Source organism: Pangasianodon hypophthalmus, chromosome 4, assembly GCF_027358585.1.
Source record: "Pangasianodon hypophthalmus isolate fPanHyp1 chromosome 4, fPanHyp1.pri, whole genome shotgun sequence".
Classification (NCBI taxonomy): domain Eukaryota; kingdom Metazoa; phylum Chordata; class Actinopteri; order Siluriformes; family Pangasiidae; genus Pangasianodon; species Pangasianodon hypophthalmus.
This window is the reverse complement of record NC_069713.1, coordinates 10461792-10487323: the sequence shown is the minus strand read 5'-3', so window position 1 is coordinate 10487323 and position 25532 is coordinate 10461792. Positions and strand designations below refer to the sequence as shown.

At 38.7% G+C, this 25532-nt stretch overlaps 1 protein-coding gene across 1 annotated transcript in view; it reads right to left on the bottom strand.

Annotated features, from left to right (window-relative positions):
• actn3b (actinin alpha 3b) overlaps positions 1-25161 on the bottom strand; it is a 29003-nt gene extending 3842 nt beyond the window's left edge. The window contains exons 1-16 of the mRNA XM_026936879.3: positions 24814-25161; positions 12095-12209; positions 10471-10590; positions 10165-10251; positions 8954-9041; positions 8672-8750; positions 8457-8538; positions 5503-5588; positions 5282-5374; positions 4748-4978; positions 4474-4621; positions 4238-4388; positions 3796-3904; positions 2732-2872; positions 1794-1976; positions 737-871 (exon numbers count right to left, since the gene is read on the bottom strand). Coding sequence (XP_026792680.1) covers positions 737-871; positions 1794-1976; positions 2732-2872; positions 3796-3904; positions 4238-4388; positions 4474-4621; positions 4748-4978; positions 5282-5374; positions 5503-5588; positions 8457-8538; positions 8672-8750; positions 8954-9041; positions 10165-10251; positions 10471-10590; positions 12095-12209; positions 24814-24948 — 1983 coding nt within the window. The 5' untranslated portion in view covers positions 24949-25161. The remainder of the gene's footprint in view (positions 1-736; positions 872-1793; positions 1977-2731; positions 2873-3795; positions 3905-4237; positions 4389-4473; positions 4622-4747; positions 4979-5281; positions 5375-5502; positions 5589-8456; positions 8539-8671; positions 8751-8953; positions 9042-10164; positions 10252-10470; positions 10591-12094; positions 12210-24813) is intronic.
• Positions 25162-25532: the final 371 nt, after the last annotated feature.

Genomic DNA, 25532 nt, shown 5'->3' with positions numbered 1-25532 from the left:
CTAAACAAATTTGGTTATTCCCCATGCAAACATGCACGGCCCATGAATTAGTCTGGAAAAGGCACAAAAACATGGTGGCCACAGGGTCTTTACGAATACGATTGATAGCCACTACTACAAAACACCTCTGTTGTGTCTGTTTGCCTGTCAGTAGGTGAAGAAATATACTTGCATTTCCTTAGTGAAAGCAATGCTAACCACAGCTAGTGCTTGTCCAATGCTATTTACTACATTATTTATAGTATTGATAGCTCAGATACACATGAAACCAAAAAGATCTCTCAGTCAAATCCTAGATGACTTAATTCCATTGTGAAAATGATAATCAAGTAGCCTATGTTAGCATTCTATCTAGCTAGCTGGAACAGTAGGTAGGGCTTAGTATTAAATTAGCTAGCTGGCCAAAATTAGCTAAAAAACAAAATCTAAACAACTGACTAAACTGTAAATAAAGCGTCCTGCCACATTGAGTCAGTTGCAGTGGCTCTTTAGTCAATATGTCTATATTTCTTTCAAAAGATATTATACAGCTCAAAAACTCAGCTATAGCCAGAATAACATACTTCTCCATTTTCTTTCAGCAAAACCTCATATTTTTTATTGCCCTGAAAACTTCAGAGTGGTATGTGCTTATCTAGGAATTGTCATCTCTCATGTGAAAAGCTTATATTATTTTTTTTAAAAAAAGGGACTACTGTGACATGTCCACCACAGAATGAAGTCCTCAGGTTCATACCTCCATCTTGGTTTGAATCCAGGGTCCGATGATATTGGCCTGGGCAGCAAACTGCCGCCTCAGTCTCTCGTTGGCCTGCTGTCTGGCAACTTCCTCCTGAAGCATCTGGTCTCTGAGCGGCACCAGCTGCTTCACCTACAGGAGCGACACACACAGCAGGGCTAAATGTCACATTGCTGGACCATGAATCAACACTTTTCTTTAAAAAAGGTCTTTTCTTTTATCAAGCCTAACTGACGAGAGACATGTTACAGTATAGAGTAAAGGCTCGATCTGCGCCATATGCCTCTCCCATACGGTGCCATCCACTCGGATGAGAGATCAGTAGTCACAGCAGATGATTTGCGGCTTTTTTTTCCCTCAGCACGTTATACCAGCTTGAACACATCCTGTAGATGTGAGTGAATATCTGCATATCTCAAGCCTTGTCAAAGTCTACTTTTTGCTAAGCAGATTATAAACAGTGGTCACAGAAAATGCCTCAGAATAAAACCTTCCTCAAAGATGCTCTTCTACAGAGGAATCATTCTCACAACATCATATTCTTTTTTGTATTTTTCTCCCAATTTGGTAATTTCGCCCACTAGGTAGCGAGGGTGAAGCCTAACACGTGCTTCCTCTGGGACACATGAAACTACTGCTCATGCTATTTCACAGACTAGCTCAACACACTCTGAGGAATGTGCTAGCTGCCCTCTTCTGCATACTTGAGCTCACAGGTGATTGGCTAGCGTTGTTATGATTGACAGGAGAGATAGAGTAACACCATCCCACCCAGACAGCACATCCAATTTTGGTCTTTTGGACCCCCGGCCATTGATGGCTGTTGTATCATCAGGATTCAAACACATCATCTATGTCCTGAAAATAGTGCAAAATGCTTTTCTGTTGCACCACATGGAAGCCTGCCATAACATATTCTCTCATAATTTTTTTGACTAAATACGTCTATTCCTCAATATTATGAATATAATAGCAGTTAACATTGCTACCATCTCCAGTGAAGGCCACAGGAACTTACGGATTCTGGTACAAAATGGTTCAGTGTTTAACTCACTGTCTCCCACTTGTTGGTGATGTCCTGAGGGCTGAGGCTGGTGTATGGATTGATTCCAGACAGTTTGATGCCATAGGTCTGAGCAATCTTCACGATCTCATTCATGATACCCATGATGGCCATACGCTCTTTGTCTGCCTCTGGGAGAGTGGCCTTAAACTGGTCATGAGCTGTGATCAGACTCTGATGAAGAGAAGGGTGGACGAGGACAAACAGAGAGAACACACTGTGAGCATAATGGCATAATAAAGCTCTTGGTGCATTTTACATTTTTCTACTTGAAAGCTCTTCTGAAAGGAAGACTAACTAACAAAAACCTTTCTAGATTCATCCTTGCTTTTCTAAGTGTGTAACTTTTATAGTATATTCTGTAGTACATGATACACATTACAGCCAGTCATTCTGGACAAGTCAAGCATGATATGGATCTCACACTGGCTATATATATATATATATATATATATATATATATATATATATATATATATATATATATATATATATACATATATATATTGTAGTATATTTACTAAACACACACTTTTTCGTACACAGTGCATATTATATTAGATATTAATGTAATATTTAAAAGTTTCTAAGCCTATAATAATCATATTATTTTAAAGACACTTTAGAAAAACTGTAATTTCTAATACAACTCTGCAATGAATCTCTACAAATATTTTTTATTTCAGACTCCTGTTTAAATTTTCCAGCCCAGAAATTATCCCTGTGCCCAGTATGAAGAGAGTTGATCAGGTCTGTGTCCCTGTGGTTTAAAAGCCAAGTCACAAGGTTTATGGTGTTTTGACTAAAGGGTTGGATAAATTGTAATAGCAATACACCTCGCAGGCAGTGAAGGCTGCTGAAAATCACAAACCTCTTCTCTTGTAAACACAAAGAACTCTGATTATGAAGTAATTACAAAGCTTGGCTACCTGGATCTCCTCAATGCTGTGCACGATGAACATGTCCTGCAGATCCTCCATGGCTCCATCCATCCAGTTGTTAAATGGTGCCGCCCTCTTGGCGAACTCCAGGTACAGCTGGTCAATAGTTTCCCACAGTTTCTCCACACGCTGCAGGGGGAGGGACAAAGAGCTTGCTAGCCATTGCATTCTAAAAGGTTGAGCCCAAGTTGATTATTTTCCCATAACTGAACTGTTATTCTTGTACTATTCCTCTTATGCCACAGCAATTGGTCAACTCCTACAATATTTTATTTATTAAAGAGTGAAAACTAGGCGGAAAACCTACTGACTGTTACAAAGTTCTGACACTGGAGATTCCTTTTATAAATGTTAAATAAACATCTCCTTACAGAAAAATTCACCATATCAACGTTTATTCATCACTGTTAAATAACAACACATTTTTAGCTGTTCATTATTATTAATGAGTTGCTACTATAGAAACAATAACATACTGTATTACAATGAATGCATTCATGTAAACCTGTGAGTGGAATTGCTGCTGGATTACTACTAATTATAGAAAATGAATCAACATTCTAACCAATCAGAAACAGTGCTGTGGTATAAAATATAATATAATTAGAGAGCAATTATTGCAACAACTGAGCAACCTTTTAAACAAAAAAAGGTATGTCACATATTTACTGCTTGTTGAGCATGATCTTATTATTATTATTATTATTATTTTCTTCAGTAGTTAAGCTGGTTGAGTAATTTGGCTGAGTAATACCTAAAGAATGGATATTGCATTCTTTAGGTATTACTCAGCCAACTGTGTAAAAAATAGTGATGGAACAGACAGTAAGCTTCATTGAAAGTGCTTGACTATGATATCCCGGATAAAAACTGTGGAAACGCCCCAGTAAAATACATGATATCTGTAGCTGATACAATGAATTTGAAACTGGAGTGAATTTGAAAACAATTATCCATGGTGCTGAATGGTGGTTAATAATTAAAGTTTATTTTAAGCCCTGGTTCTGTGTGTGTGTGTGTGTGTGTGTGTGTGTGTGTGTGTGTGTGTATACCTCCAGAGCATCTCTCCTCTTCTGGGTCAGAGTGCCCAGGTTGTCCCACTGGTCACAGATGGCCTGGCAGCGAGCGTTCACAGTAGCAGCATCATGGTAATCCAGCTCACTGAACACACCCACAAAACACACTCGTGAATGAGCTAAGAATAAAAACTTTTACCCTTCTGCTTGTGCATGGTAAATGAATGTTGATCTGCAATTGATCTGACCCAAAAAGCGTTCTGATATACTCTACATACACTGTATGTACATGTATAATGAAATTTGAGTTGACTTGAACTGAATAAAAGTATGTTGCAAACATGGATTGGATGATACTTTCATTGCATATTGAATAAAATATAAAATGCAAACACTGAGTCATGCTCTTTCTCTTCTCATTGCCTTCCTCCCACCCCTTCAATATCCTTCCATCTCTCTTTCTTTCCCTCTCTCTCACTTGAGCTCCTGGGCGATAGCGGCGATCTGCTCCACTCTGTCCTGGTGGGCGGCGAGGTCACTCTCAAATGCCTCATGCTTCCTCATAAGAGCCCTGATCTCCATCAGAGATGCAGATTCATAATCTTTCTGAGACAGCAGGTCTTCCTTTCCTATAAGCAAGGTGAAATGAGAGATGTGGACATTTTGTGATGTTTATGAATTTAAAAATAAAAATCGAACCGCACGTGTGTTTACCTGCAGTCCAGGACTCATGGAGATTGCACTTCTGCTTGAACTTCTCGGCCAGGTGGTCCAGTCTCTCCAGACGGCGGATCTCAGTCAGCAGCCACTCCTCGTAGCCTTTCTCAACCTGCTCCAAGCCTTTCCATGCATTGGCAATGTCCTGTACACACACATACGCACTCCTAAACACTATATTCAGTGCACAACAATGGTGTCAGATCAGTTGGTTGAAATTATAAATATTATTTTCTGCTCTGAAATTGATCCTCAGTAATCTTAAACATACCGAAACCATCTTTCCTTCAGAGGGCATGAAGGCGGGTCTGTTGCTGAGCCTCAGTTTGGTCTGCAGGGTGTTGAAGTTGATTTCCAGCTGGCATTTTTCCTGCACGCGTGGTGGCTTGTGCACACGGCGGTAATCTCTGAAGTCCTCCAGCTTCTGCTGCATGGCACGCATGGTCTGCTCCGCAACACGGTTCTCCAGCCATGGGATCGTCCGACGGATCCACTCCAACAACTACAGCAGAGAGAGAGGAAGAAATTGGTAATCAAGGGGAAATAAAAAAAGACAAAAAAAGCAACTAATGAGACAAACAAAGTGACCAAACAGAAGGAGGGCCAGGTGGCACCAATAAGAAAGTGGAAAAGTTCAAATAACACACATAATAAAAACTTCCTCTAGTCCCATACGGAGCTTTAATTTGGGGTCTTACATCTTCAGTAAACCGTTTCAGTGAAGCAGCCGAAAGCTGAAACGTCCTCTCCACTGAATATCGTTTATTAAACGAGATGCTTGTGTAAACTATAATCATTAACTCACCTCACTGGCCAGTTTCTCATACTCCTCCATCAGCCTCTCATTCTCCTGGTTCACTGCCAGAACTTTACAAATCCTGTTAGCAGCAGTTTCAGCCTACAGAGAGAGAGAGGAAAAAAGACAGATATTAGATAGAAAGCGTGAGTGATGTAGTAAGGTGCTGAACTGAATGGCTGAGATTAGTGTCTTCTCTGTCTCTAGAGAACAAGCTGTTCATTTCGTACCTGCTCAGCCCCAGCAAAGGCGTGATAGAAGCAGGACACGTAGGTCATGATGGCCTTCTCATCAGGCTTAGGAGTGTTCACAATATCTGAGAGAGACAAAAATATAGACTGAAAATACAGCACATTGTGAAGAGTGTCAACTTATATGAGTCACAACGATTTTGGAGAATCTGAAGTGACAACGGGAATTAAAACAGCTGTAGTCCATGATGCGTCCGATAGCGCAGATGGAAACCTTATGTATGCACGCAAACCTAATATAAAATATCAACTGACACTGATTCTACAGTTTGAGCACTTTCATATGTAAATTACACGATTTTATATTCAGTCATTTTGCAAACACTTGTATACAAAGTGACTTACAGGTAGAAGGCAATGCAAGCATACACGCTGAGCAGTTAAAATATGCTGAGATATCACTGCTCTTTCACTGCTCTTGCCTCCCTATATGTATGAGGAGGCAAACTGCTCCTTATGGTGTAGTACAAAGTTCATGCTTGCTGTTTGTCAACTGATTTTAAATTGTGGAAAAAGTTCATAATTGAATATCCAGTGGAAACAGGAAATTTGCGATCCATCCCATTTCCAAGTCGCTAAATCATAGGCACTCCTTCTGAAAGCATGTTTGAAATTGTTTAACGGTGCATTTTAGTATCAGAAACTACTTTATGCCCAAATTTCATGCTTGCTTTAGAAGAAAATCTCACCTAATACAGTGGATTTGGACAGAACTGCTGGTGTAATCGTAAACATTGTCCTGTGCTCATCCCAGGACTCATATTCACAACCTGCTCATACTGAACACCCTTTCAACACATTTAGGACAGTCGGATTTCATAGAAGTATCATGACTTATAATCCCATTATCTGGCATCACCCAGAAGAAGACGAGTTCCCAGTTCAGTCTGGTTTCTACCAAGATACCGTCCTCATGACTTCTCAGGGAGTTTTTCCTTGCCACTGTCGCCTCATTAGGGACCTAGATTTACATCTGGATTTCTGTAAAGCTGCACTGTGACCATGTCTACTGATAGAAGCGCAATAAGAATAAAACTGAATTGAATGAAATTAGTGTCATGGAATTTTCCGGGTTTGGGACACACTCACTGGTGAGATCTCACTTATATCATAGCTCAGGGGTATCCAAACTAGGGCTCATGACAAGTTTTAAGAGAGACAGGGCTTGTCAGTGTGTTTACCATCGATGTGCATAAAATTACTAAATATTTTATAGTTCGCCTTGGAAACCTGACAGACAGGGATGTCTTGGCTCTGGTGTTCCATCTAGTGAATGACGCTTCTAAATCTTCTCGATGTATATAAGATACACAGCAAGTGTGTGAGCAATGCCATTCAAGTTGCCACTGCCTCAGCACACATGTGCAAAATCATTCATGTGTCAAGTGTAAGTATAATCAAGTATCAATCAGGCCCCTCTGCTTTGTGATGATTTTTATGTTGTACAATTTGTGCAATGTTAGAATGACGTTATTATGGAGTCAGTATGATGTTAGAATGATGTTATTATGGAGTCAGTATGATGTTAGAATGATGTTATTATGACGTTAGTACGATGTTAGAATGATGTTATTATGGAGTCAGTATGATGTTAGAATGATGTTATTATGGAGTCAGTATGATGTTAGAATGATGTTATTATGACGTTAGTACGATGTTAGAATGATGTTATTATGGAGTCAGTATGATGTTAGAATGATGTTATTATGACGTTAGTACGATGTTAGAATGACGTTATTACGAAGTCAGTATGATGTTAGAATGACATTAGTATGATGTTAGAATTATGTTATTATGATGTTAGTATGATGTTAGAATGCTGTTATTATGACGTTAGTGCGATGTTGGAATGATGTTATTATGAAATTAGTATGATGTTGGAATCATGTTATCACGTTAGTACGATGTTAAAATGCTGTTATTACGACGTTAGTATGATGTTATTATGAAGTTAGTACAATGTTAGAATGACGTTATTATGAAGTTAGTACGATGTTGGAATGATGTTATCACGTTAGTACGATGTTAAAATGCTGTTATTATGACGTTAGTATGATGTTGGAATGATGTTATCACGTTAGTAGGATGTTAAAATGCTGTTATTATGACGTTAGTATGATGTTGGAATGATGTTATCACGTTAGTAGGATGTTAAAATGCTGTTATTATGACGTTAGTACGATGTTGGAATGATGTTATCACGTTAGTACGATGTTAAAATGCTGTTATTATGATGTTAGTACGATGTTAGTATGATGTTATTATGACATTATTATGATATTAGTATGATGGTAGAATGATGTTATTATGCTCATCAACACCTTTGCAGCCAGAGGTGCTCAACAAATGCATTCTGGCAGAGTCTGAAAATGTTGGAATGTGATTGTTGCTACGATGCACGTTTAAATAATCACTTTATTGCAGGGCTATCATGAGAGAACTTTAATCACATATGAATATAAATGATATTGTACGGTCTGCTGCAGAATTTGACCAAGATTTTACTGGAATCTCACACAGAGCTGTTATCGCAGTGTATAAAAAAAGGTTTACCTAATTTTCCGTTGCCCTGGAAAACGGTAGCACAATATAATAGTTATTACGGTAATGTGTCGCAGGATATTATTGCCCTGTTCTTGTCACTTTTGCTGAAAACATTTCAACGCACTGTAACCTGTGAAACATTTCTTTCAGCCTAGGCCCATGTCATTTGTTTCAGTTGTTGTTTATGATATAACTGATGTAATTATATATGATTTAATGATATAATTATAATGTGAGTATTATTCACTTGTTGATATAAGAATAATATTTATCACCTGCCAGTCAATCAGAAACACATGTAAAATGGTTTCACAGTGTTTCATATAATCAGTCTAGTGTTCTCCTGTCATGCATTAAGTGCTGGCTGTGTCTCAATCCTGCATCCTCACCTTCAGCGTCCAACATTCTGGGGATGTCCAGGTATTTCTCAGCCACCTCGAATGCTGTGTTCAGGTTTCCAATGGGGTCGTCCTTTACAAGTAGAACACCAAAAAAGATCAGTTTAAATACAGTCATTGCACAAAACCACACAGGAAGACGTGTACAAACGAAGAAGAAGAAGAAATGAAAAAGAGAGATTTAGAGGAAGGAAGAGAGAAAGCACCTTTCTCAGTTTGGAGTAGTCAATGAGGTCAGGTCTGTGCCTGTGGATGAGGGCGCACAGAGCAAGGCCATCCTTCCAGCTGAACAGCCACGACAAGGAGAGAAAGAGGGACGGAGAGAGAAACACCGGAGGATAGAGAGAGAGAAAGATGAGGAGAATAAGTCACACAGTAAGAAAGCTGGAACAGTGCATCAGGAAAGCTGCCGCAGGGAAAGAATAGAGGCAGTTCAAAATTAACCCCCACGTGACATCATTCCGAGAGTCTGACTCACTGATGCTCACCTGATGTGGAAGTTCTGTACATTAACATTCCTGTAGGGGGCAGTCTTCCTCTGGCACCACAGCAACAGGCCCTCTTTAGCAGAGGTCTCTACACAGGTCACACACACACACACACACAGACTTGTCATGCTTTTCTTATTGAATCTCAGCATGGTTGTGACATAAATCTTTAACATGATGATGTCACTTTGATTTCATTATACAAAATCTATATTTAAACCAAAATGTGTGTACTAGGTATGACAGGATGATTCTCAATGTTGGAAGTAATTACAGAAAGAAATATTTCTCTATAGGTGAACTGATCCCATTTTTCTTTTTTTTTTCTATTTTCAATATGAGTAGAGATTTTTGCTCACAAGGAATCCCGAACAATCGGTTCCCACAGATATTTTTGCATGTACCGCAATAAATTTATTAATAATATAAACTAACACAACCACAGAGCCATGTCTAGTACACTCTTATGTTAATGAACTTGGCTTTTCTTTATCCTGCAAATTTCAAATTTAACAGGCTGCTCCCATGATATGCCAGTCCTGACGAACACCTCTATAGTCCTGTGTACTGAATTACACCTGATACTGATCTCATACTAACATCCTCACAGTCCCTGAGTGACCCTTTGCAAGCTTTTGCTGTGGTTACATATTATTTAAGATAATTTGTGTCATGTGTTTGCATGCTAGTCACCACTGTACACAGTCACACTATAAAATACCTCAAGGAATCAGATTAGATATCATATTAAATCAAATTAAATACCAACTGAGCATTTCAGGCAGTATGAGTGCACTCCAAAATGTATCTGATATGAATAGTGTCATGCGAATGTACACAGAACCCTTCCAGCATAATGATAACGTTCACATTTCCTACACATTTCCTTTGGTACGGTGTTCGTAATTCACGTGGGCAGAATTACACTTTCCTCTCAAATTAATTTCTCAGTGGATTCAAGTCTATTCAGTGTCCAAAACTTTCTGTAATACAACTCTATTATTATCATATGAATGAATGCTGGTATACTGTTCTGTGTTGAAGAGACAAAAGCGGAATAATCACTGGGTAATTATGTGCACACTGCTTGAACTCTGTCTTTCATTCAATTACTTTTAAACAATCGCGCATACGAACGTATTCAACGCACACACTGATGATGATGACAATTTTACAGATTACGAGTTACGACTGACAGCCTGAATGTGTACCTTCTACTGAGATGTCCTGGATAGCGAAACGGAGGATGATGGTCCAGATCATTCCAAGAGTCATTTTCACGTTACCATCAACAATCTCTGCACAGAGAGAGAAAGAGAGAGAGAGAGAGAAAGAGAGAGAGAGAGATCCACAAAAAGCTGGAGTTAGAAAAACGGAACAGTAGCAAATGATGTCACACACCTTGCTGAATGAATACACAAGAGTTCATTCACACACACACACACACACACACACACACACACACACACACACACATACATATACACACATATACACACATACACACAGATCCTTACCTTCAGCTCCAATAGACACCAGTTTGACTCCCTTGCTGCAGATGAAATCCAGAGCCTTGTTCACGTTGGCGATTTTGTGGAATCGCATCTTGCCCTTGTCGGGTTTGGGCAATCTTTCACCTGTCGATCAGATTAGCACTTATCACCAATCATCAACCAAAACACAAACTCACACAGCTATCTGATTCAGACATCAATGAGATGCTAATAAACAGAAATGAAGAACAGGAAGTGATGTTGGTTAGCGTTCCTCCATAGTAGAAGTACAGTAATAGAAAGGTTTTTTTTCTGTAATACAGCACAGAGGATTAGTGTAAGTCATTTTCAAAACACATCTCAACACTGGGGCATCTAGTTAATGGTCATGTAAAATTCTGTCAATATTGCATCAGTACTGCTGCTCTGGTTGATGAGCTTACAGCTGCAGCGACATGAAATCACTGATTACAGACATTAAATGCTGACGTAATGGCCTAATGAAAGCAACGGTTACTTTTTTATTAAGGCTAATGTTGATACACTGGCAGTTTCTCACTAAAGAATAATCAGAATGTTGCCATATGGTTGAAATTCAGTCAGCTGCATTCAATTAAATGTAAATTTTTTGCAGAACCGGCCCTGCTTTCTGGGGCTCCTCTCTTGTCCATTGTTCAAAAGTCGACTGTGGTTATTTACATTTTCAACTAGTAAATGCAGTGGAGGAATCAGACACATCCCGAGTGAGAAACTCTGCAAAAAGAGTTTTTTGCCCATATTCCCTGACGCATTACTCCTTTTGCATCAATTTTACCATTATAAAAACAGTTTTATGAAAATAACAGAACTTTTAGCACAATTTTGTTAGGAGATACCTTTCTAGCCCTCTTGTTAACATTACTAGTAAACTGTAAGAACACAGAAGCGCTGCATTAGTGGCTACTGATGTTCTATAGCAGGTGCTCTCAAATGTTTTGCAGCTTTGAATGTGTACAATAATGTTCTGGATATTTCTGGCACCTCAGACAGAACCCATTTGGTCCAAATTGACTTGTTTGTGTGTTATTAAGGTTTGAATCAAACCCATTCAATTCCAGTCAAACAGGCTATATGTACTATGACTATGTAACTAAATTAAAAAAAAAAACATTTTTAGACCTCCTGGCTGTACTTCACAGACCCGTGGAGGTCTCTGGACCCCATTTTGAGAATCCCTGCACTAGGAGTTTGATGAATATGTAAAAATATGGCTATAATTGCTCTTGGCACTGTAAGAATGAATGTTGGTCTTCATAAAATGCCTCATTAGCATAAAGAAAAGCTGCATCTCTGAGTATTTGAATATTAGTTAACTAGATTTCATGAATAATACAGTTTGCTTTTGGGACAGATATTTGCACTGATTGGTTAAAGCAGGCCTACATTTTTAGTTTGGACATATTGAATGTAGCCGAATAAAAATATCTTAATCAGCACTCTGAGACTTGAGCTTTTCCGTCACATGGTCACTTATTTTTTAATTATCATTGGCGGCTATTCTGAGTTTCTACAGTGCCTTTAAGTGATTTATTAGTGATTTATTATTAACTGCTTTTTTTTGGAGGATCTCGATGCTATTTTGGACTTGCAGTCGTGTCAGCACGGATACCTGAGATGACCTCGAGCAGCAGCATGAGCTTGAGGCCATTTCTGAAGTCCTCTTCGATATTCTCGATCTGAGTGCCAGCCTTCCGCAGGTGAGAGTTACACCAGGCTGTGAATGTCTGACACACACAGAAAGACAGACACAAAGTGAAAACGATTTGAGTGGCAGGTATAAAGAAAAATAAACACCTCTTCAAACCTTAGTCTAAAAATTAGTGCTATTTTGAGACTTGCTTCTGAATAATGAATCAGAGATTCTCTTTCACTTAACCAAGCCTAACTGAAATTATTTCAGCTTGCGGTGCGGGCAATGCGTCACGCAGGAACGCAGGCTGTTATTATAGAGCAGAACCCACGTCTGCGACTGCGTGTCTGCTTCCAGCGAGCGAGTTTCCTCTGAACCTCAATCCAACCGTGTGGGTGTTCAGGGCACAGCGGCAGCGGTGTGCTAAAACTGAGTTCGTGTTTGTCTGTGTGTGCTGAGTGATCGTTATAAAAGAGCATTAAAGGAAGTTTGAAAAAGTCAAGTGTAGGAGTAGATGATGTATCAGCTCTCTGTGTGTGTGAGTGTGTATGTGTGTGTGTGTGTGTGTGTGTGTGTGTGTGTGTGAGAGAGAGAGAGAGAGAGGAACAAATGGGAAATGACAGGAAAGGACTGGAAAGGCTTGGAAAAAGGAAGAGAGAGAGGTGTGAGGTGTGATTTAGAGCTCTGAGACTAAATGTGGGTTTCAGCGATCACTCTGGCTTTTAGCAATGATGAGGCAGTAGAGCAGGGAAGAGAGCTAAAGGAAGAACGAAGTATGGATAAAGGAAGAGGTGAAGAGAAACTAGGTGCAGAGGAAGGAAAGCGGAATGAAATGTGGTAAAAGAAAGATTATTGAATAAGAAAAAGAAGGAGGAGAAAAAGACCTGTGGAGAGATGGAGCTGTGAAAAAGGGAAACAGTAGGAATGGAAAGGATGGAGGGGAGGAGGGGTGAAGGAGTCTAAATCGGGGAGATACAGGACACCAGAGAGACAGCTGAGAGAGCAAGATCCCAGAATGGCAGAAAGAGAGAGAGAGAGAGAGAGAGAGCGAGCGAGAGAGAGAGAGAGAGAGAGAGAGAGAGAGAGACATTTCTATAAACTAAGGCAAACTGAGCCAGCGCGTCTTAAACTCAAAATGAGTTAAATGCTTCTAAATAAAACTGATCTTCCCATGCATGAGAGCTGTGTGTGTGTGTGTGTGTGTGTGTGTGTGTGTGTGTGTGTATATGCGTGCAGCTGTTAAATGCAGTCATCCACCCCCACCTGCTGTTCAGCTTCGCCTCTCCCAACCGATCTTTAAAAATGAGGTCATCTACAATCAGCCGGGAGAGAATGCCTGTCCAGATATTTATGCCCCCCTTACCCCCTGCAGCCCCTACAGCCCCCGCCTCCACCCCAACTGCCCACATACTTGCTTCACCCCCCCTCTGAACAGCAGGTACAGCCTGCTCTTATCATGACTTTACTTGGATGGTAATGCCACTTGTGACCACTAGGGGCAGCGTGGCTCCATGGAGAGAGCTGCAAAACCCTGAACATCATTTCATCATTTAACAATGACATCATTTGCTAAAACATATTAGAGGAATAGATTTCTTTATATATATATTACAGCATTTGTGTGTGAGCTGGACGAGAGTGAGGAAGTTGAACTGACACCACTGCCCTGCTCATTTGCCTACAAGTTTTTCCACACTGCTAAATTACAAGGCTGTTCTCTTTCCTCCTCCTTCTCCACCCTCATCTTATACGCATAAAGCGTAGTGTTAAAACTACCTCCTGTGAGACTGGGGGGTCACTGAGATCTGCGTTTACTCAGCTGGAGGCAGCATGGTGTGTGTGTGTGTGTGTGTGTGTGTGTGAGTGACAGATTCTGAGATTATAGCTTCTATTTACATCTACATTTATTTGGCAGAAGTTTATCCAAAAGCAACTTAGAAGATTAGTTATGGATGAATTAAACCTCATGCATTTTCACCAGACTGGGTTTATTAAACAGCACATTTTAATTTCTGTGCTATAAAATTTTTTGTTTGGAAATTTGCTCTATTGCAATTAAAATAAAAATTGGCATTTCTACATATTTAAAACTTTACATTTCCAGTAACATTCTGAATTTAAATTGACATCCGAAGTGCCTGGGGATGTGTACACTGTGATATGAAATGGTACTGTCCATTTTTTTTAATGCAGTGGTAATTTATGAAATTAGTCACTGCTGACCATGTTTAAACCATGATAAAAAATTATCTCAAGCCTAAGACCCTGTTTACACCTGATCACTTGTATCTATATTGCATCCTGATAAGATTTTAACCGCATGCATGTACGTTTCTCCACAGTTATCATTTATCTGTCTGTACAAATGTGTCTCCTGGCATACAGACTGAAATATCTTAGCTGTCCTGCACATTAATATGCAAATCAGCTCATTATTTATAACGACTTACAGTGATGTTCTTCATTTATTTAGTCGCTTTATTCATTTGCATTAGTCTTCATTTAATTTCTTTATGAATAAGATGGCTGCCATACTAAACATCACGATTATGTTTAAATGTGGTTTGAAGAGACAGGTACATTCACACTTGCAGTTAAAATGTGTCTCAGGCGTCCTGAAGTGGTTCGAGTTAATAATGTGTCTTGGGTGTATTTATATATTCCTTTTCATATGGAAAATCTCTAACTGAATAGAATCCTGATACTCAGCAGGGTCTAGACGTCCACTGGAATGTTATTTAATCATTATTTTAAATATAACCCATAACACTTACTAGTGAAGACTAAATTAGCAAATTAGCAATGAGGTCATTGTCAAGAAAAGACACACAGTCACACACACCACTAATAATGATATCTATCACTTTCGCCCACACACACCCACACACACAGTCAGGTATCTCTCAGTGTGTGTTACGTTCCTCTGTGGGGGGTATTCTCACCTTTCTAAACCTCTACAGCCTCGCTGTTTTACCAACACACACTCACATACACACACACATTACATTAATAGCTTTCATCTGGCTGGAACGCTGTCATTTGTTTCCCCGTGTGTTCACTCTGACTGTTCTGAACCCTGGATTTGGGATTGTCACGATGATAATGTAAAAGTTCCTGCTGTCTCTAAGCCGCCAATCCCCCCATTTACATTCAAGTGAAACAGATCAAAATATTTACACACGCAAAAGAGAAGAAATACATATATATTTTTAAATATATTTCAAAAATCTGTAACCCATTTGTGTTTTTCAGTTTTTCAAAACACAGGTCTCTTAATTATCTTGGGAAACTGGGATTATTTTATTTGTACTAAATATAATACTCAAATAAAATTGTCCTAAAATAGATATTATGTAAAAGTTGTACTACAAAAACATTATATTATTCTATGCCCTACGTAGTGAGCATACTGTATGCAGTAAAAAAGTTGGTGAATTTTATACGGATCCTTATTACAGTAATATATGGAATATCTAGCTAAATGTCAGTGATGAGCTAATATTACTGTAAATAGCTAAACATAAAGCTGAGACATTACATTTAATTTAGCTTGAGAGATACAAATGTGGTTTATTAGATATGAAGGGAACATACCTACCATTCAATTTCTTTATAAACCTACATGACAATTTATCTGAGAGAGAGCCAATGCAGTTTAAAATTAAGGGCTGGTCACTTCAAATATTGATATAATTCCATTTTTTAACTTTTATTGCTATATACACTGATGTCTTTAGTTTTTTTGTTTTGTGTATTTACATTTACATTTATGGCATTTGGCAGACGCCCTTATCCAGAGCGACTTACAATAGTCTTACAATGTGTATATATTCATATATTTCACTTCATTACTTCATTAGTCACTTCAAAAGCACATGTAACTGCATTACACATTTTCTTTACATATGCAGTGTTTAGTGTGTTTTTGTCCTTGGTGCAGTTCATTTGTGAGAACGCAGCAGTCTCACTCGGATGACAGCGTCTGAGCGAGGTGGTCTCGGTCCAGTTCCAATCGAAAATCTAGTGAAGTTCGATTGCAGTAAGAAAGCGATTCCATCCTCAGTCAACCCGACTGCACGAAGTGAACCAGTCTTGTGTAGTTCGGCTTGCTGGCGACATTTTTCTGAGCAGCTAAACTGTGGTGCAAAGGACAGAGCTGTAGTGCTGCAGAAATGCGATATGATTTGTTGAAATTAGGACTGATAAACAAAGAGAGAAAACAAACAACTGTTCGAATGATTTTTGTCTGTCTCCATGTAAATATGTTAATCTCCACATAAATACTTTACCTAAGCCATGACACTGGTGTGATGTATTAATATCCCTGCTGAAATTTCCAGTTTAATCAGCTGCCAAAACACACTGGTCAAAGTGGTAGACCATCTTTATCAGCTGGTAGAAAGGCAACAGTTTCTGAAATAATGCAGCATCACAGACAAGTGCTTTTGATTCCTCCTTTCATCCCTACTGCTTCACACCATATCTAGCACAACACTTCTTCTCTTTTTAGGTTCTTTTTTAGGCTTGAATTTGTGCATTTTTAGCTGATGACTAATTCAATAGCACTTATACAAGCCAACAGTAGTGTGTTATCTTTCACACAATGATTCGTGCAGTATTTTATATCATTTCACCATTTGTATTTTTGTAAGTCTCACTGAATACAAATGTTCCAAATGACTAAATAATGCATGAACATTTAGAGAGTCTTGAGTAAGAGCAGCTTGTGAAACACTGAAGGTTTCTTAAAATAGTGTGTGCGCACACACTCACACACACACACACACACACACACACACACACACACACACACACACACAGACCACTCTACTGCAATACCACCACCATTTTAACAAATCAGGAAGGAGAAATGTCATTGGTGTCTCTGTCTTATATATGTTACTAAATAGCAATATAATCTGATATACATTTTATATAGTACAAATATTTTTGGTATATATTTTGGTAAATTTCCTTAGGATGCCTACAGGAGTTTGAGTTCAAGAACAGACAATCAGGAAGTTACTTTTCTTCACTGACTAGTTTAGCTCAGTAGCTTCCTCGAGTCATTACACCTCTCCACACTCTAGATGCTCAGGTATATGTGAGAGATTCAGTTTAAAGCTGGGATTCACTGATGCCTTATTTACGGCTCCCACCCCAGTCATGTGACCACAAATAAGCCAATCAGATTCTCAGAAAACCACCATCTCTCATGGAGGGAAAGGTTACCATGGAAACCTGAAAGGTCTCTCTATCAGGAGTAACACACTTCACAATGAGTACAGCGATGGACAGTGAAGTGTGATGGAGCCTATTGTGGATCAGAATTCACCTTCAACAAAATACTTGTCATATATTGGATAAGAATCATGAAAATTTGTCCAGAACTATAGCGCTCTGCTGGTGACATCCCTACTTAATAAAAATAATGTGGGAATATTTTTAAAGCATGGGAACCATATCCTAATGCATGGCCACTACGGGTGGGAGATATGACTATAAAATATTATATCACCATTCTCAAAGACATTTCTCTGATACACAATAGGTACCACAATATATCGTTTTGTTAAAAAGCTACAGCAAACCTTTAGCATTGCATTAAAAAAACTGTTAAGAACTGTGATAGATGATACTTTTATTTAATGTCCAGAAAAAATAAATGAACACTTTAAAGGGGGAAAGTAAATTCAAAATCAAAATTTTACAATTTTTAAGATTTAGTACAACATTTAATAAATCAGCTGCTTCCAATCTGTCTGTACTTATTAAAAAAGAAAACTAATTTAAAATATTATAATAATAATATATCACGATATCTGCGATATCTCAGTGTACTGTGGCATAAGTTATCACAATATCAATATTATATGTCATATTGTCCAGTCCTAGTGGCCATAGCATAGTAAGGCGTGAGAACGAGATAATTAAGCTGTGAGAATGAGATAAGTGTTTCCATGTTATAATAAGGTGTGAGAATTGTTTTGTGCCCCCAAACTGGAATGCGAGAACTTTACAGTAACCAGTAACAGTAGCATCCCAGTTCTATAATTTGCAATAACTAGATACACTAGATGATGTATTATTGCTTAGAGAGCTACTCTATTTTTATGACATCAGTTCATTGTGACACCTCTGAAAATTATGCAAGGAAACAAAGATCTCAATAAAGATGTGTGTTCAGTTTTGAGTCTGACTGTGAACAATTAAAGAAAACACAACAGGAAATGTGTTAATGCTGTAAATGTTATTTACATGCCATTGAATATATGTGAGATTTTTTACACTGAAATATTAAATGAAAGTATAAATGCCTTTTCATGAAGCTGCGATGACTGTGGATTAAACTTATATATAGCTCAATATATTGAAATCACAAAATTGTCAGATAAAGATTTATATTTCCAAGATATTAATATGCAGTCACATATATGCCCAGGAACAGAAGACCTCAAGCTGGCCAAAGTCTGATACAACAATCAGTGACTATGACATAAGAATAATATCATCACATGTCTAGAAGGTGATGTGATGGGATTTATACAAGCTTAAAGCTTAAAAATCAGCATTGAAGGTATGTATCTCAGACACACACAAAACCAAAAATGTACACACAAAATGAGGGCGGAAATTCACGACCGCACTCACACACAACATTAAAAAAGTGACACACACGTAAGCCCTTCCTGAGGCCTCAGTGCACTCCGCTGTAGTTTATAGCAGCTGCCCTACAAGGCCACGACTTCTGGAATAGTAACTGATATTTGAGCTGACGTCTCTCTTTCTGTCTCTGTTTTTTCCAATCTCTCTCTCTCTCTCCCTCTCTCTCTCTCTCTCTCTCAATCAAGTAAGTATTAGGGATGCCTGATGACATCAGTACCACATTGGTAACACATCAATACTGAATCGCTTCAAGCAAATCAGCATCAGCTGACATGGATATGGACCTAGACATACACACACCTTTTTTCTGTACAACGTCCCCCTGAGATCTAGGCTGGGTTTCACACTTAGCGCACACCACACCCAACATGAAGGTCCACACATTCAGTCGTATCACGTCCTCTGTGCTTTCGGTATTACTGTAGACAGAAAGCCACAGTAGTGATTGATGGAACTTAACCTTTGACCTTCTGGAGTCGCAGTGTTCAAGACTTAAGATCTGCTGTCATTAATGGACAAAAATGAAAGTGTCCTTATCTGAATAACTCGAAAATAAGCTTTATCAGAGGTGGACCACCAAACAATCCAAACAGCCCAATCTTCCCCAAACTTCACTAGTTGCAGAAACATAACCATGGACATGTGATTTTTTGCAGTAAGATCACTGGAGCGAATTATTATAAATATAGCCAGTGTGTTTGACCTTGCACGAATGAAATATCGAGTCTAAAACGGCCACTTAAGTATCAAAGGAAGACACGGCAAGTCATTGAACTGATCCTGGCATTAGGTAAGGCTCCAGAGACCACCGAGGTATCAAGCCCCCTTGGGGAGAGAGAGGAACAGAGCAGAGGCGCAATATCGTATATCGCTGTGAGAGAGGTGGAAAATAGCAGCAGTGATATGCTGTATATTGCTATGACAGAAGTGAAACTGATACACAGTGTATATTCTATATGAGTGTGTTCCTGCCTGACATTACAGCTCACTGGTCAATCACACGAAGGTGAATGTGTCAGAAGGTCGTCCCTTTAATAAACTAAAAAATGAAGTAGAATTGGAAGCTCTATCCATGGTACTAATCTGCAACAAGAAATAATGTCTCACGCAAATAAATATATATAGCAAATAAATCAATAAATAATGTTAATATTGTTTTAAAAACATATGCCTCATGTTTAATTTTGGGATGTTTTGCATAGAATTATATTAAAATATATTTAAACAACTTATGGAACAAACAATGAATTAATTAATAAAGGTAATATAATGAAAAAATATATGCATCAAGTTTCGAGATTTTTTAAAAATATAAATATATTAAAAGTATATTAAAACAACTTAGATGATGTCACATATAATTAACTAATTAACTAACTAAAATCTAGAAAGAAAGAAAGAAAGAAACAGTTAATATAATTTTAAAAATTATATGCGTCAGGGATGTTATTAAAATATGAGTATATAAAGTATAGTAATACAACTATAGGGTGTCAAAAATAAATAAATAAATAAATAAATAAAACAGATATGCATCTGGGACTTTTTTTTATAAGTATAATAAAGTATATTTTTTAAAAAAAACTTAGATGATGTCACATATTAGACATATGTATTGACTGTATACTGTGTCACACTGTGTGTTGTACATATTCCTCTGTACCTACATGTATGTAAATATATTTACTTTCAGTTTGGGACATTATCAAAATATTAACTAAAAATATTTAATATTAACCAAAAATATTTAATCACTCAATTAGGAGGTAAAAATCCTCATTTGTTTTTGTTTTCTTAAAACTTAATATTGCATAACTTGTACTATGCATCATGCCTGCTGTATATCAGACAACAAAATGAACTAGTATGCAACATGAAATGATCATCTCAGTGCACACACTCACACACACACACTCAATGTTACAGCCAAGCTCAGAAGTGTCACACAATATTTTGAACGAGCATGCCTGTCGAGTCTTTATGTGAAATCAGTCTTTTCACCTCTCTTAAACTGCACGCTGTACACATACCAGTGATCACTGGAAATATTGTAACTCTACTCAGCCATGAACCTGGATGTGAACCTTTCCTGCGTCACTGACTGGCACTGAAGGACTGATCTACACTTCAGCTAAATGAATTTGCTCCCTTGTGTGTACACATTTATACACACTAATAAGGAGCTCAGTCTGGCTTATTCGACAGATATTTATAGTTGACAAAATCTGAGTGACTTCCTGTTCATGTTTTTAATTAGGAATAGGAATGAAAATGAGATACGTGTGTACTATATAATTCTGTACTGTATATTTGTGTGCTGCAACCTTTAACCTTTAACACATTAGCTCCTCATTAATGCTACTATAAAATCAGATGCAAGTCATTAAATCAAATTTACCAGAGCGCACCTCTCCAAAAGTCTCTGATTTCCAAACTTATCATCTTTATGGCCGTTACTGGTTTAAATTACAGCACTCATTAGTGGGCCTGTGCATGGCCTATACAGTAACAGCCATTACAGATCCACCACAAGGGTCTTTATTTAAGGATTAATCCCATTCACAGTGCACTTCTATGCTGGTAGAGATACTGGAGACCTGCAGCTATTTAAAGGCCTGGACACAAGAATTGGAGCTCAAAATTTACAAGTCAACAGCAGCCCTGTGCTGAGAAAAGTCACGTCTATTTTCTGCTGCCTGTGGAGTCGTCGCAGATGAAGAAGTGATGAAGCATCAGGGATTGTAGAATAATGGCCAAAATCATCATCACGGATTTCACAATTATTCAGCCAGTTTAGCATTCTTAATTAAATAAACAGAAAACAGATTTTTTTCCTTTCACACTGTACTATGTAAACCTGTATTTCTGAAAATGTATAAATCTGTGTGAATCAGAATAAGACTGAGCGAGTACCACTATCATGTGTAATCATGGCTATTATAAGTCTAACCTTCCTTATCTAGTGATCATTTATTTCTGACTTTAGTCCTAGCCTGTTTGGGAAGCAGAGGGCAAAAGATTTGACTGAGCGCACTGTGATTGGTCAGACAATCACAACATACGAATGAGGAATAGTAATTTAATGCACTCGAGTCCAGAAGAAAAACTCTACCAAAGCTCACCAATATCTCAGTCAACTGAGGAAGCCAAAATGTGGGATCACAATTCAAATCGAATTAATCGCACAGCTCTTAGAAAAAAAACCTTAGCTTATTACTGTGACTACACTGTGTGTGCGTGTGTGTGTGTGTGTGTGCGTGTGTGAGAGAGTGAGTGTGTTGCGTTGAAATGTGTTGGTAGGGGCAAGAACAGGTGCAAAAGCCCCCCTTTCATATTCATTTCACCACAAAATGATGCCCTTTCTATATTCATATCATGATATCAGCTCCTGAAGCTGCTCTCCACATAGCTAAGAGTGTGTGGGGAATCTGTGCTCCGAAACGCCGACACCGAGACGCTAAAAGGGAGGGAGCGACTTTACAGGCCATCAGGACATGCTAATGCAGCTAATTCCTTATCAGAGAAACTTAACCAACTGTTACATTAAGTTTTAGCCCCTCTGTATGGATGTCTCTGTATATTTATGTTCTTAAAAATATGCCTCATAATTCATATAATAGGCCAACTGAAATAATGACACCTGTCATGTCACCATTTCTTGCTCTGCCCTGCTGAGAAAGGGTGACAGAGAGTGAACGACAGCCTTGAGGATGGAGAGAACGGAGGAGGGATATTGGAGGAGGAGCAGCCGTAAGGTTTGAGATTATTTTTAGGACATGTTTATTCGTAGAGTGTAATGAAGCCTTGGACTTCTCCAAGCCTCTCTCTCTGAGAACAGCCATCTGTCGAGATCTTTCACCTCTGTCAACCCTATATAGAGTTGTGTGTGTGTGTGTGTGTGTGTGTGTGTGTGTTTGTGTGTGGGACAGACGGTTTATCAGAAAATATTCATAAACTTCGTTATTTTCTTTGAGACGATGATAACTTTGAAAAAGTGGCCACTGTAGCAAACAAAAAAAAGATTCATTTAGAGTCATTTGCTGTTATGTGACATTAAATTGTTAAATACATATATTATGAATAAATGAATAAATAAACAGATGAAGGATGGATAACCTAAAACCAAATGTTTTAGCAAGGTCTTTCCCCCTGACTGTCTGATTAATGGCAGCAAATTCCAAACTTTTGCTCGATAAAAACAGAAAGCACTCTGCTTCTTCAGCATTCAGCATTTACAGATTAAACACTTCTAGACGTTAACATTCAAACACCACCTAGAAATCAGACAAACTGCAGGTATAAATGTGTAAAAAACTGCATACTTTTGTTGCAAAACTATTGTTCTTTAAAACCGCAGTGTTGGACTAGTCGCTTGTATGTGTATGTGTTATAAGTTTCACTGCATTTTATACAACATACAAAGGATTTACTGTTTTTTTTTAAATTTAATTTAATTTTATTTTTTTGGGAGGAAAAGCAGACAAAAAAAAGTTACACAAATGCGATCTGCTAGTAATACTACATTTTTTCTGCCTCCTTTCTGAACAGACACAGTGTAACTTTGGACATTTTTCTTAGCTAGAAATAGACTATACATACATACATACACACACATACATACATACACACATACATACACACATACACACACACATACATATATACACACATATAAACATGCATGTATATTGGCCAGGTAATAAATGCCACCCATTTCTATTTCTGGGAGAAACAGTCTTCTGCACCTGATGCCATAAAGCTGCAGTCTGCACAGTTCACCAAACTGTTCGTGGTATGAACATGCTGATGTCACTCAGGGGCATCTGTGACACTCAGTTAAACAGCTCCTGTCGGGCTCGACCCTGCGTCCCACCTGCTGATTACCAGGCTACACAGCCAGATTGCAACCCCTTTTGTTCAACGTTCGGTTAAATGAACTCTAACGTTACCGTGTGAGACTTAAAATATAAAAATATAAAAATAACTCATTGGTCTGTGAATCTCAAAAATCCCTAATCAGATGGTGTGTTTCTTAGGATTTCAGCACACATTTCATCTCATCACATCGTGATGAGAACAGTATAAACATACAACCCTGTGTGTTATTGATCTGTGAAAGCCTTTTAATGCGTGTGTTAATATAGGTTCTGGACGGTTGGATATATTTAGTCACTGAGTTCATGAGGTGCAGGGTGAGGGTGGGGCGCACACGGCAAGACAACACTGAGAATGCTGCAATTCTAATAACAGTGACAGGAGATTCACAAAAGAATCGGTTCTTATTGAACGACTCCTCTTTGAATCGATTCCTAAGAATTAATGACAAACCTAGAATTTTGGTGCAGTTTTTTTCTTTTATTTTAAGTGTGTGTTATATGAATCGCAGTGTGTTTATATGATGTGTAGGCTATTACTGAAATAGAGGTTGAATTGCAAACATTGGGTTACTATTATGAAATAAGTGACTTTTTTTCTAAGCATGAAAAAGTAATTTAGAAAATCAATATTATTTATATTATTATGATTCTAAATGTAAGGGGCGGTCAATATTTACATGTACGTTTACAGCATTTTGCAAATGCACATCCAAACAGATTAACAGGTACAATATATATATATATATATATATACACACATGGGAAATACATAAGCCTATATTCTCATGTTATAGCATAACAGCCAGAGTTCTAAGACATGTGCATGACTAAATACACAGGAAAATATGTCATACCTTTTTATGTGCATGAGTAGTGTTCGTTCATTTCTAATTGGTGAATCAAACGAATCAAATCCCGCACACTTCCATTCAGAATCGAATCAGTGGGTGAGTCATTTTGGGCATCACACCTCGAAGTGAACAGCTGTGAGGCAAATGGGGCAAATATCCCACCCTGAGCTGCTTTTCCACCCCTGTACGTGTAGCAGATGCTGAATGAAGCTTTATTAGTGTGCGTGCTTTGTGTGCATGTGGTTTCAGACTGACTGGGCTGTTGTTGTTGTTGTTGTTGTTGTGGTTTTGTTTTCAGACCTACCTTCCTCTGCTGTTTCTCCCAGGCAGGGTCGAGCAGCAGGTCCCTGTCCCAGTCCTCCTCCTGAGTCATGTAATCATCCGTCGTCACCACCGTGTAGGTGGTGCTGTATTGCACTTGCGTCTCGACAGCCGTCATGTTTAAAGGGCTTCCGATATCCCTCTATAAACCACTTTCTTTAAAGAAAAAAAATCTCAAGCTTTGCGTAGGTTCAGAGTGAGCGCGTGTGAGTCGGGTGTCGGGACTGAGACCGAGGAGGCGAGGGCCAGACTCCACTTTGTCCGGAGTTGCGTGTGTGGAGGTGCGGGACACCGTCTGTCCAGTGCTCCTGTCCTGGTCAAGAGCACCACACGTGACCGCTCCCCAATAAGTAACAGCGCCCGGCGGCTTCAGCACCCCAAATGGGCACGTGGGAGGAGCTAAAACTAATCCACCAATCAGCGCGTGGTTAATTTAACGATGGGGGAAGAGACGCCCGGACACGCCCAAAAGGAGCGGCCCCGCCCACCGGAGGACACCTGTTGCCCTTGGAATGGCCAGAAGCCCAGAGCCGGTTAAGGCACTGCTTCTAGGTCAGTTCACACACTTTACTTTCAAGAGGAATGATCAGAAAAGTGTGTGGAGCCACTGATTCCAGAGCTGCTCTTAGAGGAGGTGTAACCAGAACCGCCTGGCTTCCCACTGCTGCAGAGTCCTCAGGCTGTTTCACCATTCCTAAACTC